Source organism: Heteronotia binoei, chromosome 9 (genome assembly GCF_032191835.1).
Source record: "Heteronotia binoei isolate CCM8104 ecotype False Entrance Well chromosome 9, APGP_CSIRO_Hbin_v1, whole genome shotgun sequence".
Lineage (NCBI taxonomy): Eukaryota > Metazoa > Chordata > Lepidosauria > Squamata > Gekkonidae > Heteronotia > Heteronotia binoei.
The window spans coordinates 88,238,580-88,254,859 of record NC_083231.1 but is presented as its reverse complement, the minus strand read 5'-3'; the positions used below and the strand labels follow the sequence as shown (position 1 = coordinate 88,254,859).

At 44.5% G+C, this 16,280-nt stretch overlaps 1 protein-coding gene across 6 annotated transcripts in view; it reads right to left on the bottom strand.

Annotated features, from left to right (window-relative positions):
• Positions 1 to 16,280, bottom strand: part of LEF1 (lymphoid enhancer binding factor 1) — a 146,440-nt gene that overhangs the window by 45,539 nt on the left and 84,621 nt on the right. For all 6 annotated transcript variants that reach the window (XM_060246940.1, XM_060246941.1, XM_060246942.1 and 3 more), the window contains one exon: positions 15,399 to 15,531. In XM_060246940.1, coding sequence (XP_060102923.1) covers positions 15,399 to 15,531 — 133 coding nt within the window. The remainder of the gene's footprint in view (positions 1 to 15,398; positions 15,532 to 16,280) is intronic.

Sequence of the window (16,280 nt, the reverse complement as noted above, 5' to 3'; positions counted from 1 at the left end):
TAGTTTAAATTCATTACAGCAAAGGGTTAAATAGTATAAAGCAGGGCTTTTTGTAGGATAAGCTTAGCAGTAACTCATTTGCATATTAGGCCAAACCCCCTGAAATCACCATTGTTTCACATAGGGCTTTTTGTAGGAAAAGCCCAGCAGGAATTATTTGCATATTAGGCCACACCCCAACTCCAAGCCAGCCTGAACTGCATTCCTGCTCAAAAAAAGTCCTGGTATAAAGATAAAACTCTATAGTTAAGACAATACAGTTTGCCACCCACCCCTCCCATAGAGCCATAGCTTTATGCCAGGACTCTTTTGAATGGAAGGAACCAGGGGTGGAATTCTAGCAGGAGCTCCTTTGCATATTAGGCCACACACCCCTGATGTAACCAATACTCCAAGAGTTTACAGGGCTCTTTTTTGCAAGCTCTTGGAGGATTGGCTACATCAGGGGATGTGGGTTAATATGCAAAGGAGCTCCTGCTAGAATTCCACCCCTGGAAGAAACACCCTGCAGAAGATCTGATCATGGATCTCCGAACATGGATTTCATCTAGTGTGGCTCTCAGATTTCAAGGTTGTGAAATATATGGGTGAAAGAAGTCTACTGGAGGAAGAAGAATGGGTGTCATGATAAATTGGGGCAAGTAGAAAGAATTAAGTTCCAGAACAGAATGCAGTTGTGCAAGTGCCTTCCAGGGTTTCTCCTATATATGATAACATGTTTAAATACACACACCCAAAGAACAAATAAAATGACTGTTTTTCAGTTAAAACATATTGTAAAAATCGCTAGTATAAACTCTTAAGCACCAGGTTTTCTGTTTCGTGTTCTAGAGGGGATGTAACATACACAAGACACAGTCTGTGACATATTAAAGATGTAAAGACTTACTGTGACATAAGCTTTCTCCTGCCACAACCCTATTCTTCTAATGCATGAAAGCTAAGTGGGTAACATGCATAACCTCAGTTCAGAGAGAGAAGTGACTGGGAAGTGAGAAGTGAGCATGGTTTACAAAGCAAGTCCAAAATGTCAAGTAAAGCAAGGGACAGCTGTGCACCATAGTGCAAAGCAGAGCACAGAGTAATAAACAATGAATCTAATAAAATTAATGCATGAGCGAATCAGCATGGATGTAACAGCTGCTAGTGGCAACTGGTGATGAATAGGCACAACATAACTTTATAAACATGCTTTTAAAAAGGAATGGTTACTTTGTTTATTGACCTATCTAGGATTTTCAAGACAAAATTCCATAGTGTTAAATTTGACAATGAATCACAATAGCTTCAGTAGCTTCCCAAAAGAACACCCTTTGGCAACCTGTCTTTGGAAACTTCAGTTTTTGCAACAATGTCCTGGGAGCCTAATAAACTCCCCCTCCCATTTTCTTTAACTTCACTGTAATTCACAGAATGGATCCATTTATCTTCATTCGTAAATATGGGCTACATAAATGGCAAAGCATCTTGTTCAACAGGCGGCCCAGTGTTGTTCATGAGCTACACTGGACAGGAAAACTGACTATAAGCAAAAACAGACCTCCCATAAAAGACCTGTGAGAAGGTATGATCAGCTTTCAGAATGGATTGTAGAGCCTTCATGATGTGCTGGAGAGGTTTCACTGGGATCTGTAGGTGATGAGTAGCATACTGTTATGGGCCTGTCATGGAGCAGATGCTCCAAAATAATAATCTGGCCTTGTTCATCTGTTTCTTCAGTTACCCAAGTGAGTATGGCAGACATCAGAATTCCTGATGCAAGACCAAATACACTTATATCTTGGCAGGAAACAATGAATCTTGTAGTAGTTCTGGAAGCATATAGATCAGGGGTGGCCAATGGTAGCTCTCCAGATGTTTTTTGCCTACAACTCCCATCAGCCCCAGCCAGCATGGTTGATGGGAGTTGTAGGCAAAAAACATCTGGAGAGCTACTGTTGGCCACCCCTGATATAGATAATTGTAGTAGTTAATTGGCTGCCAGTATAAAAAATGGTATTATGGCATCACACAGCTATACAGAGAAGTCCAGAAAAGGAATCTTCCAGACATCCTGAAAGAATTTTGTTTTCTCTATGAAGGGGACCCAAAGCTTACATAATTCCCCCCTCCTCCATATAGGCAGAGTGAGTATGATTGCCCAACATCACAGTGAACTTCCATGTCAGAGCATGGATTCAAACCTGGCCTGTATTATTTATTTATTTATTTAGAATTTATATCCCGCCCTTCCCACAAGTGGCTCAGGGCGGCTTCCAGCATTAGATCCAACATAAATTAAACAATATTTAAACATGTAAGGGAATAACTTTAAAACAGATAAAACAGATAAAACCATAAAAATTAATAAATATTCCAATATATACAGAGATCTGGCAGGTTGCATTAAAATTCTCAAGCTAGGTGTAGGCTAACCGGAAGAGGATTGTTTTACAGGCCCTGCGGAACTGAACAAGGTCCCGCAGGTCCCTCACCTCTTCCGGTAGCTGATTCCACCATGTAGGGGCCATAACAGAGAAGGCCCTTTCTCTTGTAGCTTTCAAGCGGGCTTCTTTCGGCCCAGGGACAGTAAGGAAGTTTTGTGATCCCGACCTCAGTACTCTCTGGGGAACGTGCGGGGAGAGACGGTCCTTCAGGTAGACATAGACCTGTTGCCGAAATTCTTTAGAAAGTCTGAACAGGTCACTTAATTTCTTTGGGCCTCATGAGAGAGTCGAAACCTGGTGTCATGCAGAACAGGGCTGGAGAGAGCACCCAGGCTCCCATATAGAATCTGCTGTTTGCGATGACCACAGCATTCCCCTTGATAGCCTTGGAATGAGACATCAAAACTGTTTGATGCTATGGATACTATTATATTCTGCACCAATGAGTTTATAAAACTGCTTTTAAATATCAACATAAGCACTATGACAGATACAGTCAGTATAATATTCAAGGCTGGAATTGTAACTACATTCCATGTGGAATGTCTCCTTGCTGAAACACAAAGATGATAATATTAGTATTTCTTGAATCAGACCAGAAAGTAAGCCTTCTGGTCTGTGAAGAATGGTATCATGTGTGTAGATGAGTGGGAACAGAAGTAGGGTTGTGAAGACTAGGCAGATTTTCCTGGCTCAGTGTGTGACTGGATCGATTAGCAATATTGCTGAGACAGTTAAGAATACCACTATTGTGGGAAACCTTTTATTATAGAAAAACAAAATGTGCACTGTAGATGGTTTGTCCTGTTTTGAGAAATTCTGGCAAGTGCTCATTTGTGTGGCATATCAGTTTTACACAAGACATTATTAATCCTACCCTCCCCATATAGTCAAAGCAATGGCATTCCCAGTAGTAATGTATGGCTGTGAGAGTTGGACCATAAGAAAGGCCGAGCGCAGAAAAATAGATGCTTTCAAGCTGTGGTACTGGAGAAGACTCTTGAGAGTCCCTTGGACTGCAAGAAGAGCAAATCAGTCAGTCCTAAGGGAAATCAAACCTGACTGTTCCCTGGAAGGTCAGGTGCTGAAGCTGAAGCTCAAATACTTTGGCCATCAAATGAGAAGGGAGCACTCACTGGAGAAGACCCTGATGCTAGGAAAGACAGAAGGCATAAGAAGAAGGGGACAGCAAAAGATGAGATGGCTGGGTAGCATTACTAATGTAATTAACATGAATTTGAGCAGACTTCAGAGGAGGATGGTGGAGGACAGGAGGGCCTGACGTGGCTTGGTCCATGGGGTTGCTAAAAGTCGGACTTGACTGTGCAACTGAACAACAAAAATTTGCTGATCAGGATGATAATCAGACTAGAATCTGTGTTCATTTGTGCTACCCCTTCTGGGCTCCAGTTTATAAACCAAACTAATTTTATGTATCCAGATTCAGGGCACATAAACAGACTTCCAGCTTGAGTGAACTCTTCATGTATAAAAGCTTATGTCACAAGGTTTGGTTTTGTTTGCATCTTAGCCATGAAATTCATTGTTTTTTAAACATTTCACTGTTATTTGTTCGCAGTGTTTTAACATTTAAAAAGAGAGAAAGAATCTACAATCCATAAATATAAAATATAAGTTTATTGCAATTAAGTCTTCGAGAAATTGTTCTGAAATAAATCATATAAAAGGAGAAACTGGAAGAAGAGGAGAGCTTCAGCAGTCCAAACAGCAAGCAGCACAGGATTTATTAAATTAGGTAAATTGCTACTTGTACATTTTCTGTGGTTCCCTCGTGACTCATAGATTTTAGAAATTTGCTACCACAGAGGATCGGTGGTTAATTAAGAATCGTTTTCAGGCCTGTAATGGTCACACTTGATATGATTCATACAGCCTCTGATTGTCGCTCCAGCTCCAACTAAGCTTCTCATCAAGTTGACTCTTGTGGGCGCCAAGGTCAGTCTTTTGTACTGGTTAGTATTTTTTTTGCAATGGGCTAAGAGTCCCACTGGAAATGATCCATCAGCTCTCATTCCCCAAAACACAAAAACCGGTACAAACTCTAAAGCCACCTCAAGGATTAAAACTAATCCTAGTCCCAGATGAGCCTTCATGGTTTTCATGCTGTACCTAAATCTCATACCCCAAGGAGACACACAGTATTATGGTCACAGAGACCACTAAACCATTGATTTATTTAGTGAATATACAGATCTCGCTTTATATGAAAAGCCTGCTATTTGAAATTAGAAGTTGTACAAGAGATCTAGTCATTTTAAAAGATTTACATTACAGAACAGTACAATACCCACATTACACTGCAAACAGAACAGGTCTGAAATAGCCACCCGTCTGCTTGCTACTGAGCAATGAACAATTTGCTTCACCAACTCCTGTCGCTCACTTTAAAAAAGAATCATCTGAATTCTGACCCACTTTACTTCCATCTCCCATCTCCTTATATGCACCACACAAAAGCAATGGTCAACATAACTATTTCATCTGGAACTCAAGCTATCAGGGCAAATAGACATGAAGATTTACATACTCTTTGGTTGGTTTTCAGTTTATCAGCCAAGCAAAAATAAGATAGTTGACATTATTACCTGGGGTCTGCTCCTATTTCCTTTTGGGGTTTTCTAAGTGTTAGTTTGGCTTACAGCTAAAAGGAAACTAATGGTCAATTTATATTTTAGTAATCTTTATTTCCACCTCCACTTTTTAAAAGGGTTTTAGCTCAATGTCAGCAGTCCTCCCGTGTGGTGATGCACCATGAATTAAAAGAGGAAGATCCATTTCTGTTAACCTACTCTATTTCCTCTTTAGGAGGAAAAAAAGCAATCTCCCACTGTCTACCTAATTATGGAATGTCTTGGGTAATAATAGCAAAAGACGGATCTGTTTTACCACATATGATGCCATCCAATGTTATCAATATCCACTCAAAAACCATACAACTTCTATCACTGCATTAAATTGCCTCTGCCATTAGACACCCACAACAAAAGGCCTGAAACACATATAACGCAATATGCCCATCAAGTACTGGCGCTCTGGTGTACCACCTATGGTTTCAGCTACCTCTACTATAAAATAAAGAGAAACTCAGGGGAAAGGTCCAGTTTTAGAAAGCTCTTCTCAGTGGGCAACAACGATAAAACATCAAGTCAATTGTCTGCTGATGAATCCGGATTAAAACTCGCAAGAACTTGACAGATGGTCAGATTTATCATTCAGCAGGGGAAGACTTCTTATTCTCTTCTTAGTTCTCTCAAGTGTGTTATTTGTATTTGTAAGGTGTTCACATAACAATGTCAAATGGACCAATTTCTACTGCTTACTTATGCATGTGGCTCATTCTCTTTTTATCTAAAGCTTCCAAAATGAAATGTTTGTTACAAACACTCAAATATCTGTGCTGTCTTAGCTAACTATGCCCAGCACAAATATTTTGAGAATGCAATTCTAGGAACACTTCCAACGGGATTAAAACCCATTGAATTCACATGAGAAGTCTTTTGGGTAGACCTGCTTAGGATTGCTTTCTCAGTGTGTCAAGTCAACAGCTCCCTGCTTCCTCCTGCTCTCTACAGATCTAATTTCTCAAAACTCGACCTACAAGATCACACACCAAGCCTGCCATTTCACATTCTAGTGAGGGCTTTTTAAAAAAGAAACTGTCTAGCAGGAACTGATATGCATATTACGCCACACCTTCTGACATCACTGTTGTTTCACAAAGGGGTTTTTTTTGTAGAAAAAAATCCAGCAGGAACTCATATGCATATTAGGCCATACCCTTGATGCCAAGCAAGCCACAACTTCTTTTCTGTGTGTTCCTGCTCAAAAAAAGCCCTGGTTCTAGTGAATCCCTAAGTGATGTGGCTGATACTATCAGGATTATGCACGTATGCCAGCAGAATCAGTTTTGTTCAGTCATGTTTGGATACCCTAGTTATTTTGCCAGACCTTTTCCACTTAGCATCAAGGAAGAGAAACAAATCAGAGTACAACACTCATGGCTATTGAAAATAAATTATCTTCATAATATTGATGCAGTGGATGATAATTTACAAGATTACAAATTTAACAGGCAACAGAACGGCCCATTGGACTTACCGTGAGGGGTCCTTCTCCTCAGAGGTTCGGAGGACATCTCTGTGGGTTATTCCTACTGTTCCTTCAGGGAGGCAGGAACACTTTTTTCACCTTCCTGTTGGCGCCTTCGGAATAACCCTGCCCTCAGTTGTGGGACTCCGAAAGCAGTATCGTCTTCCCTCTAACTAGAAGGACTATAAACACACTAACAATTCATACTAAAATGCAAACTGTAAACTTGAACTCCAATAATACTGAAAGAAACACAGTACAAGGGAGATAGGCTGTAAAAAGAAACCTAAGCGATGAAATGAACCTGGGAGTGGCGAGATGTCCTCCGAACCTCTGAGGAGAAGGGCCCCTCACGGTAAGTCCAATGGGCCATTCTCCCTCAGAGGTTGTCGGACATCTCTGTGGGACCTACCAGAGCAGTCCCCTTTTAATCGGGTGCGTCTTCATCGCTGACTTCCCCCAGGACATGTTGCAATACCTTTCTTCCAAATGCTGCATCTGCTGATGCCATGGAATGTATCTTATAATGCCTTATGAATGTAGACGGAGAGGACCAAGTAGCAGCTCTACACACCTCTTCGACTGAAGCCCTATTCAGCAGTGCCGCGTTTGTGGAGGCACTCCTAAGCGAGTGTGCCGTGATTCCTCCAGGTACCTGTAACCCTGATGCCCTATAAGCTTCGCTAATGCAGGCCTTCAAAACTGTACTAATTGAAGAATTAGACATCTTGTCTCCAGCTCTAGGAGGAGAAATGTTAATGAACATATAGTCAGATTTTCTAATTGACTCCGATCTTAGAATGAAAATCTTCAAGGCTCTGCGCACATCTAGAGTATGCCAGACTACCTCCTTTGGGTGTTTGGGATCTGGACAAAAGGTGGGTAAATAGATTTCTTGTGCTCGGTGGAACCTAGAAGCAGCCTTGGGAATGAAAGAGGGGTCTGTGCGCAAAACCACCTTTTCTTTGTGAAACACGCAAAGACCCGCTTTCACTGAGAGGGCCCCCAGTTCCGAAACCCGACGAGCCGATGTAATGGCTACTAAAAAGAGAGTTTTCATTCGTACCCATTTTAAGTCCACTTCTCGAAGAGGTTCAAATGGTTTCTTAGTAAGCGCTAATAAAACGGTATGGAGCCGCCAAGATGGAAAGCGATGGACCGTCGGAGGAGACTTCAAGTTTGCCCCCTGCAAAAACAACTGAATGTGAGGATGTTGAGATAGTCTGTATCCTCCCACGACCGGTAAAACCGTGGACAGGGCAGCTATCTGCCTTCTTAACGTAGCTGGTTTTAACTTGGCCTCTAGTCCCTCCTGTAGGAATGCTAGTATCTCCACCACTGAGGAATTAAGCGAGGAAACCTTTTTTCTACGACACCACCGGACAAAGGCCTTCCAGGTAGTGTTGTATATGCGGACTGTGGAGGGTCTTCTTGACGCTAGCATAGTATCCGTCACCTCCGGTGAGTAACCTAGACTTCTGAACGTCTCCCGCTCAATCTCCACGCGGTCAGATGAAACCACTCCGGGTCGGGGTGCCACACCGGACCCTGATGGAGCATGTCGGGAGAAACTGGTAGCGACATCGGGAGGTCTATTGATAGCTCTGTCAACATTGAGAACCACGGACGCCGTGGCCAATAGGGAGCTACCATGATGATTTCCGCCTGAAGCACTCTCACCCTCCGCAGAACTCAAGAAATGAGAGGGACCGGAGGAAACGCATACAAGAGACCTGGAGGCCAGGTGGCTGACAGGGCATCTGTCTGTTCGGCCTCTGGATGGAAGAACCTTGTGAAGTACCTTGGTAACTGGGAGTTTGTATCTGAAGCGAACAGATCCACCTCTGGTTGACCCCAACGCTGGCAGATGAGATCGAATATGTCTGAGCTGAGGGCCCACTCGCCCTCGCAGATTTCCTGTCTGCTTAACCAGTCTGCCTGTATGTTGTCCTGGCCTCTGATGTGTTCCGCCCTGAGAGAGGCCAGATTCTTTTCTGCCCATGTCAGAATCCTTGATGCTTCCCGGTGCAATTGCGAGGATCTGGAACCCCCCTGGCTGTTCAGATACGCCTTGGCTGTGATGTTGTCCGTTCTGACAAGGACATGCTTCTGGAACACTTGGGTCTTGAAGGCCACCAGAGCTAGGGGTATGGCTCTGATTTCCAGAAGATTGATGGGGAGTAGACTCTCGGTGTGTGACCACCTGCCTTGGACTGGTTTGTCCTGAAGAGAGGCCCCCCAGCCCCCCAGGCTGGCGTCCGTGAACAGCTCTAGGAAAGAAGGAGGATGGAACAATTTGCCCTGGCGAAGGTGAGACAGATCCGTCCACCATAGCAGACTCCTCTTGACCTTTAAAGGAATTAACAGATTTAAGACCCTTCTCTCCATTATCTGAAGCTGAAATGGTCGTAGGAACAATTGAAGAGGTCTGGAGTGGAATCTGGCCCATTGAACCATGTCTATGGTCGATATCAAAAGTCCCATTAGTTTGGCAAGCAACATCAGTGGTGCTGATTTGCTCTGGATGACCTTGGTAGCCAAATCCCTGATGGACTTGGCCTTGGACAGAGGCAGAAACAGCGAATTGCAGGTGGAGTCGATCATTGCACCTAGATGTTCCAGTCTCTGTGTCAGGTGAAGTGAACTCTTTTCTGTGTTCACCAGGAACCCGTGTGACTGAAGGCACTGAATTGCCAGGGATGTACCCTGAAGAGATTTCTCTTTGCTGCTGGATCTGACCAAGCAGTCGTCCAGATAGGGGTGAATGTGGATCCCCTGCTTCCTCAGCTGGGCTATCGGATGTATTAACATCTTGGAGAAAACTCTGGGCGCTGTTGACAGACCGAAAGGTAAGGCCCTGTATTGGTAGTGTTGATTGAGTACCACGAACCTTAGGAATCGACGATGGGAAGGGTGGATAGGTATGTGCAGATAAGCTTCGGTCAGGTCTATGGAAGTGAGGTACTCCCCTGTCAAGAGAGAGTCCATAATGAACCTCAAAGTTTCCATCCTGAAGTGACATACTTTGACGTAGCGATTTAGAAACTTGAGATCCAAGATGGCCCTCCAGTCCCCATTCTTCTTGGGTATGGTGAAAAGGATGGAATACACTCCCTTCCCCCTCTCCAACCCTGGGACCGGCTCGACTGCTCGAATGTCGATGAGATGTTGAATCACTTTTGTGGTGATGAGAAGCTTGTGTGTCTGTTTGGGGGTAGGAGACCTGACAAATCTGTCTGGTGGAATGCGATGGAACTCTATTGAATACCCCTCTTGCACGATTTCTAAAGACCATTGGTCTGCCTGGGAGGTCTCCCAGGTCTCTGCAAAGTGGAGTAGTCGAGCTCCCACCGGTAAGTGACTGTAGTCATGCCTGCTTGGACTTGGCCTCTCTGTCAGGCTTGTCCATCTTGGAGAAGTTATTGCGATTGAATTTGGAGCCGAATGAACCTCTTTTGAAGGAGCTCTTTGGTGTTTCCCAATTAAACTTTTTGGATTCAGAGCGATATCTGGCCAAAGAATGTTGGGTCCGAAAGGACTGAGGGCCCCTCTTTTCATTCCTCCTGATGGATTTGGGCATGGCCTTCTTTTTATCCCTAGTCTCTACTAGGATCTTGTCCAAAACGTCCCCGAAGAGACGGTGCCCCTGAAAAGGATAAGCTGCCACCGTGGACTTAGAGAGGAAGTCAGCCTGCCAGGCCCTAAGCCACAGAAGGCGTCTAGTCACAGTGGTAGAGGCCATGATCTTGGAAGCAAATGTTAGAATATCTAACGTAGCATCAGCTGTAAATGACGCTGCCTTAAGGATGCGTGAGGCACCTTCTAACATGCGTCTGCTATCCTCTGGTAGCATCTGGATTAACTTGCGTACCCAGACGATGGATGCCCTGGAAACCAGGGAGGCCGCAGAGGACGCCTTGACTATCATGGCCACAGATTCATACAACCTTTTCAAGGTCGCCTCAGCTTTTTTGTCCAGGGGATCTCTAAGAGAACCCTGGCCATCCTCTGAAACCAGTCCCGAGGACTGTAAAGCTGCTACTGGTCCGTCCACAGTTGGAGCTTGTAACAACTCGTTGGTATAAGCAGGCAGGGCATATAACTTCTTCACTAAGTGAGGAAACTGCTTAAGAGAAGCTGGTTTTTCCCATTCTGTTCTAACCTGTTTTTCAAAGTATTCTGGAAAAGGGAAGACTTGTTCAGACGTTTCCCCCCTGGGCAAGAACTCAGAATTTCCGCTGGTTCTAGACTTAAACTTCTTAGACTTAGCCCCCTTAGCTTCCTCGTCTATGGGCCCCTCCTGAATTTCTAAAGCCGACAGCGTTTTGGCCAGTAGAAACTGGTAATCTTCCTGACGGAAGAAACGACTAGCCTGCTCAGGAATTTTGACCTCCTCCTGTTCCTCCTCAGAGAAACATTCCCCCTCTTCCCTGTCTTCCTGGTCAGAGCCAGATGCCATAGACTCAGGCTCAAAGGATAGGGACTGGGAAGACTGCACTGGGGCCTTCCGCGCTGCCTTGGTGGGCCAGGAGAAGGAATGGGGAAGCTCTGAAGAAAGGGTTGGCCCCTGAGGGAGAAGCCCCATACGGGCGCAAAAGGAGCCCATTTCTTCCTGCATGGCTCTTCTAATAAATAGCATAGCCTCTGGGTTCAGAGGGTTGCCCATTTGTACGTTACCCCCAGCCTGGAAGCCGTCGATGTGCGTGTGCAGGTAGTTCCGATCCTCCGGAGTGCCTGCTATTGGGGGGTGGAAGGTGTGAGAGCGATGCTCCGCACTTCCAAAATGGCCGCCGCTGCTTTCTGCCGCCTCGAGGAGCGTAGCCTGGGCCTGCATTACGCGCCGTTTCTTGGCGCTAGCAGCTGAGTCTTCTGCGGCCGCGTCGGGAAGGGCGCGAACAAGCCGCGAAGGCAAGTCGGCTCCTTCGGCGTGAGTCATCGCTGCTAGAAGCGCGGCGCGCGACTCTCCCTCCTCGTCAGATAGGAAACCGTCCCTACTGCAGGCCATTTTGAACGACCCGGGTAAGTTTCCTCAGAAGTCTTGGCCAGTAAAAGGCAGAAGGAAAGGAGGGGCAAATAGATGTGGAAAAGAGAGATATGGAAGGAAATTTAGAAAAAGAAACAGAGAAAAAAGGCTGAGCCTAGCCTTGTGCTTCTGCTCCCTGTAGAGGCAGGAACAAAACTGAGGGCGGGGTTATTCCGAAGGCGCCAACAGGAAGGTGAAAAAAGTGTTCCTGCCTCCCTGAAGGAACAGTAGGAATAACCCACAGAGATGTCCGACAACCTCTGAGGGAGAAAGCTAAGCCAAAACCAGGGTCACAGAATCTGGGTTTTTTTTCCAAACCAGGTAACTTTGCAAATTGACCTACTGATATTTCCAAGTAGAAGCTGATCTTCAACTGACTGGCCGCTGTATTATTACTATTTTTATTATTTTGTAGATTTATATTCTGCCCTTTCCCATAACGGGTTCAGGGTGGATTACAGGCATAATAAAATAGTTAAAACCAACATTAAAATAATAAAATAGTCAAAAACAAACACATCAAGATAAAATACCACATAGGCGGTGCAGGCACATTTTACAGATTAAAACATAGATCTCATAGATGTTGGCCCGAATCTAATAGTCAAGATGGCAAATTAATATTCATTGTAGGGGAGGACAATAGATGGTATAAACAGTGAAATGAGGACGCCCGCTTGCCTCAACCAAAAGCCTGGTGGAATAGCTCCGTCTTGCATGTCCTTCGGAATGGTAGTAAGGACTTACCTACGGAATGGTAGTAAGTCCCCAAATCTCCATGGGGAGCTGAACCAGGTCGGGGCCAGGGTTGAGAAAGCCCTGGCCCTGGTTGAGGCAAGTCGGACATCCTTTGGGCCAGGGATAGCCAAAAGATGTTGGATGGCTGATCACAATAATCTCTGGAACTCATATGGGGAGAGGTGGTTCTACAAATATGTCAGTCCCACAGGTATGTTGGTATGCATATAGAGCAAATGCTGCAAAACCCAGGTTGATATACTTTCCTCTTATTCTTGGAATTTTAATGGACAGGGATGACTGGCAAAACATAACAGCTCCAAGATCATTTGAGTCCTTTTTGGGGAAAGAGTGGTGCATGCATTTTGAAATAAAGGTTGTAGATGTGCTAACCTGCAAATTCTATAAGCCAACAGGATTTTAATCTGAACTGATTTCTTACTTCTGTGGACATATTTGAAGTCAGGAAGTGGTCAAAATTACTTTGAGTGTATTTTAGATATACAGTTAAGACAAGTGGAGAACTCACAAGGATTTGCAAGAGTCACTTTCCCTCTGTGCCACCTTCCATACACTATTTCTTCCTTCTCTCCTCCTGGCAGTCCCATATCCTCTCCCCTTTCCTGCTTCCTTGTCATCTCCCACTCCCCGGCCAACCTTTCTTTTATCTGTCTTCCCCAGTCTTCAGGTTTATTATTATTTTTACTTTATACCCCACTTTTCTCCCCACTGAGAACCTAGAGAAGCTTATATTATTCTCCTCTCCTCCACTTTATCATACAACAACAACCCTATCAGGTCAATTGGGTTGTCAGAGGGAATGGCTGATCCAAGGTCAGCCAGGGAGTTTTCAGCCTGGGTCTGCCAGTGCTGATACTCTAACCCTTACACTACCTCTGACAATCAGAACTCTTCCCTCCTCCTAAGTCACTCAAATAGGCAGGTGCTACTGTTGGGCCCAGAAGCATTGTGGGACATTATGTAATCTAATGGCCACCACCAAACCTGGGTAAATTGTGCAAATCTCATGATAGCAAGTTGTCTGCTATGGCCCCAATGAGCTCCTCATTCCAAGACAGAAGGGAGGGGAGCAGGGGTGGACTGACAGGCTAAAACAGCCTTTGGAAGGCCCTTGCCTGCTAATTAAAGAACCTAAGGTTTGAAAGCTGACAATATTGTTGAATATTGTTGTGGTTGCCTAGCAACCTCTACAACCTCCACACCAAGATCTCAGATGGCAATCATTTCTTAAAGGTACAGGGTCTGCTTCTATTATATTGGAGTGTTTGATCCTCCCCAACCCTTTTTGTAGATTTCAGAGTTTTCTGCAAACCTGGCAGTTTTCTCTGGTTCGTAGAAAGATCTGTCTTGTCTGGTCACAGCTTCAGTCTCTGAATTTAGGTATCCAAAAATAGGGTCCATATAGATATACTAATACTGTGTCAATAATTAACATCAGATTTACTCTTGAACAAACAAACTGTAGATGAAATTTAACATTTAATATAATACTGAAATATGAAGCACATTTTAAGAAAAGGTGATATCACCCTTCTCTCTTCTTTGAAGAACCACCAAAACACAGCTATTATAAACAATCAGTGCTGTAATACTTTGGTACAACAAGGGATGCTAAGGGCTAAAACTGCAGCTTCACAAACATAAGAACATGAGAAGCCATGTTGGATCAGGCCAATGGCCCATCCAATCCAACATTCTGTGTCACACAGTGGCAAAACAAACAGGTGCCATCAGGAGGTCCATCAGTAGGGCCAGGACCCTAGAAGCTCTCCCACTGCTTTCCCCCCACCACCACCACAAGCACCAAGAATACAGAGCATCACTGCCCCAGACAGCGAGTTCCATCAATTACGCTGTGGCTAATAGCTATTGATGGACCTCTGCTCCATATGTTTAACCAATCCCCTATTGAAGCTGTCTATGGTTGTAACTGCTACCACCTCCTGTGGCAGTGAATTATATGGGTTAATCACCCTTTGGGTGAAGAAGTACTTCCTTTTATCCATTCTAACCCAACTGCTCAGCAATTTCACTGAGTATCCATTGTATTGTGAGGAAAGGGAAAAAGTACTTCTTTCTCTGCCTTCTCTGTCCTATGCATAATCTTGTAAACCTCTATCATGTCACCCCTCAGTTGATGTTTCTCCAAGAGCCCCAAGCGTTTTAACCTTTCTTCATAGGGAAAGTGTTTCAACCCTTTAATCATTCTAGTTGCCCTTTTCTGCACTTTTTCCAATGCTATAATATCTTTTTTGAGGTGTGCGGACCAGAATTGTACACAGTACTCTAAGTGAGGCCTCAACATTGATTTATACAAGGGCATTATGATACTGGCTGATTTGTTTTCAGTTCCCTTCTTAATAATTCCCAGCATAGTGTTGGCCTTTTTTTTATTGCAGTTGCACACTGTCTCAACATTTTCAGTGAATTATCTACCATGACCCCAAGATCTCTCTCCTGGTCAGTCTCCGCAGTTCACACCCCATCAACTTGTATTTATAGTTAAGATTTTTGGCCCCAATGTGCATTACTTTGCACTTGGCCACGCTGAACCTCATTTGCCTTGTTGACACCCACTTGCCCAGCCTTGACAGATCCCTTTGGAGTGCCTCATAATCCTCTCTGGTTCTCACCATCTGAACATTTTAGTGTCATCCACAAACTTAGCCACTTCACTGCTTACTCCCAACTCCAAATCATTAATGAACAAGTTAAAAAGCAATTGACCCAGTAGCGAGTAGGGATCTAGCCATAATGTTTTCAGAATCCAAGATAATGGGCTCTCTGATCTACACCATAAAAGTCTCAGATTTTCAACTAATATCCCAATGGTTACCACCCTCCACTGCGAAAATTGCCCATTTATACTCACTTTCTGTTTCCTATTAATTAGCCATCAACAAATTTTATCAACGAGGTAGAATGTTGACAAAATCCAGGTATTTGGCTTCTTGATTAGGAAAAAACCCTTAAGAATAGTACTAAAAAGTGTTTTCCCTTGACAATGCAGGATTCACATCAAACACGAATGGCTGTTGTGCTAATGCCCTTTCCATGACTGAAATAAATTAAGGTCCCACCTTGTTTTGAGTTGACATCTGAGGGAAGGTGTGAAGGATGCGTCCCTGGAGAAAAGTGCTCATCGCTGTAGGTGATAAGTGGGGTGAGAGGATGAACCGCATGGGAAGGCTGGACCACTGGTACTTTGTTTGACTGCAACCAAAACAAAAGCACTGATAACCATTGTGCATGCACAAAACCAAAGAAAAGCCATCACATTCATGTTGTATGCAAACTGCCCTCAAGTCACAGCAGATTTATAGCAATCCACTGGATACTATGCTGAAAAATTGGTGCCTCTACTTCAGAAAAAGAGACCCGTGGTGCAGAGTGTTAAAGCTGCAGTACTGCAGTCCTAAGCTCTGCTCATGACCTGAGTTCGATCCCCAGTGGAAGCTGGGTTTTCAGGTAGCCGGCTTGAGGTTGACTCAGCTGTCCATCAGTCCCCCCAAGCCCCAGATACCCACAGATCAATTCTCCATCATATCCTATGGGAATTGGTCTCCACAGGGAATAATGGAGGGCCCAGCAAACATTTCCCTCCCCACCCCACTTTCAGATGACTCTGAAGCAAGGGGAGGACCTCTAAACTGGGAGATCCCCCTGCCCCCACCTGGGGATTGGCAACCCTACCTTCTCTCTCTCTCCCTGGCAGACCCTGCTCTGAAGCCCTTACTCCTATGGCTGTCACAGGGGTCTGCTGCTGAACAAGAGCAAGCAGCCAGGCCTAGGGTAGCCAGCCTCCAGGTGGAGCCTGAAGACCTCCTGGTATAACAACTGAACTCCAGGCAACATCTGTCTTCCCTGAAGAAAATAACTGCTTTGGAGGGTGGACTCTGTGGCATTCTATTCAGCTGAGGCCTCTCCCCTCCCCAAACCCTTCTCTCCTCAAACTGCACCAT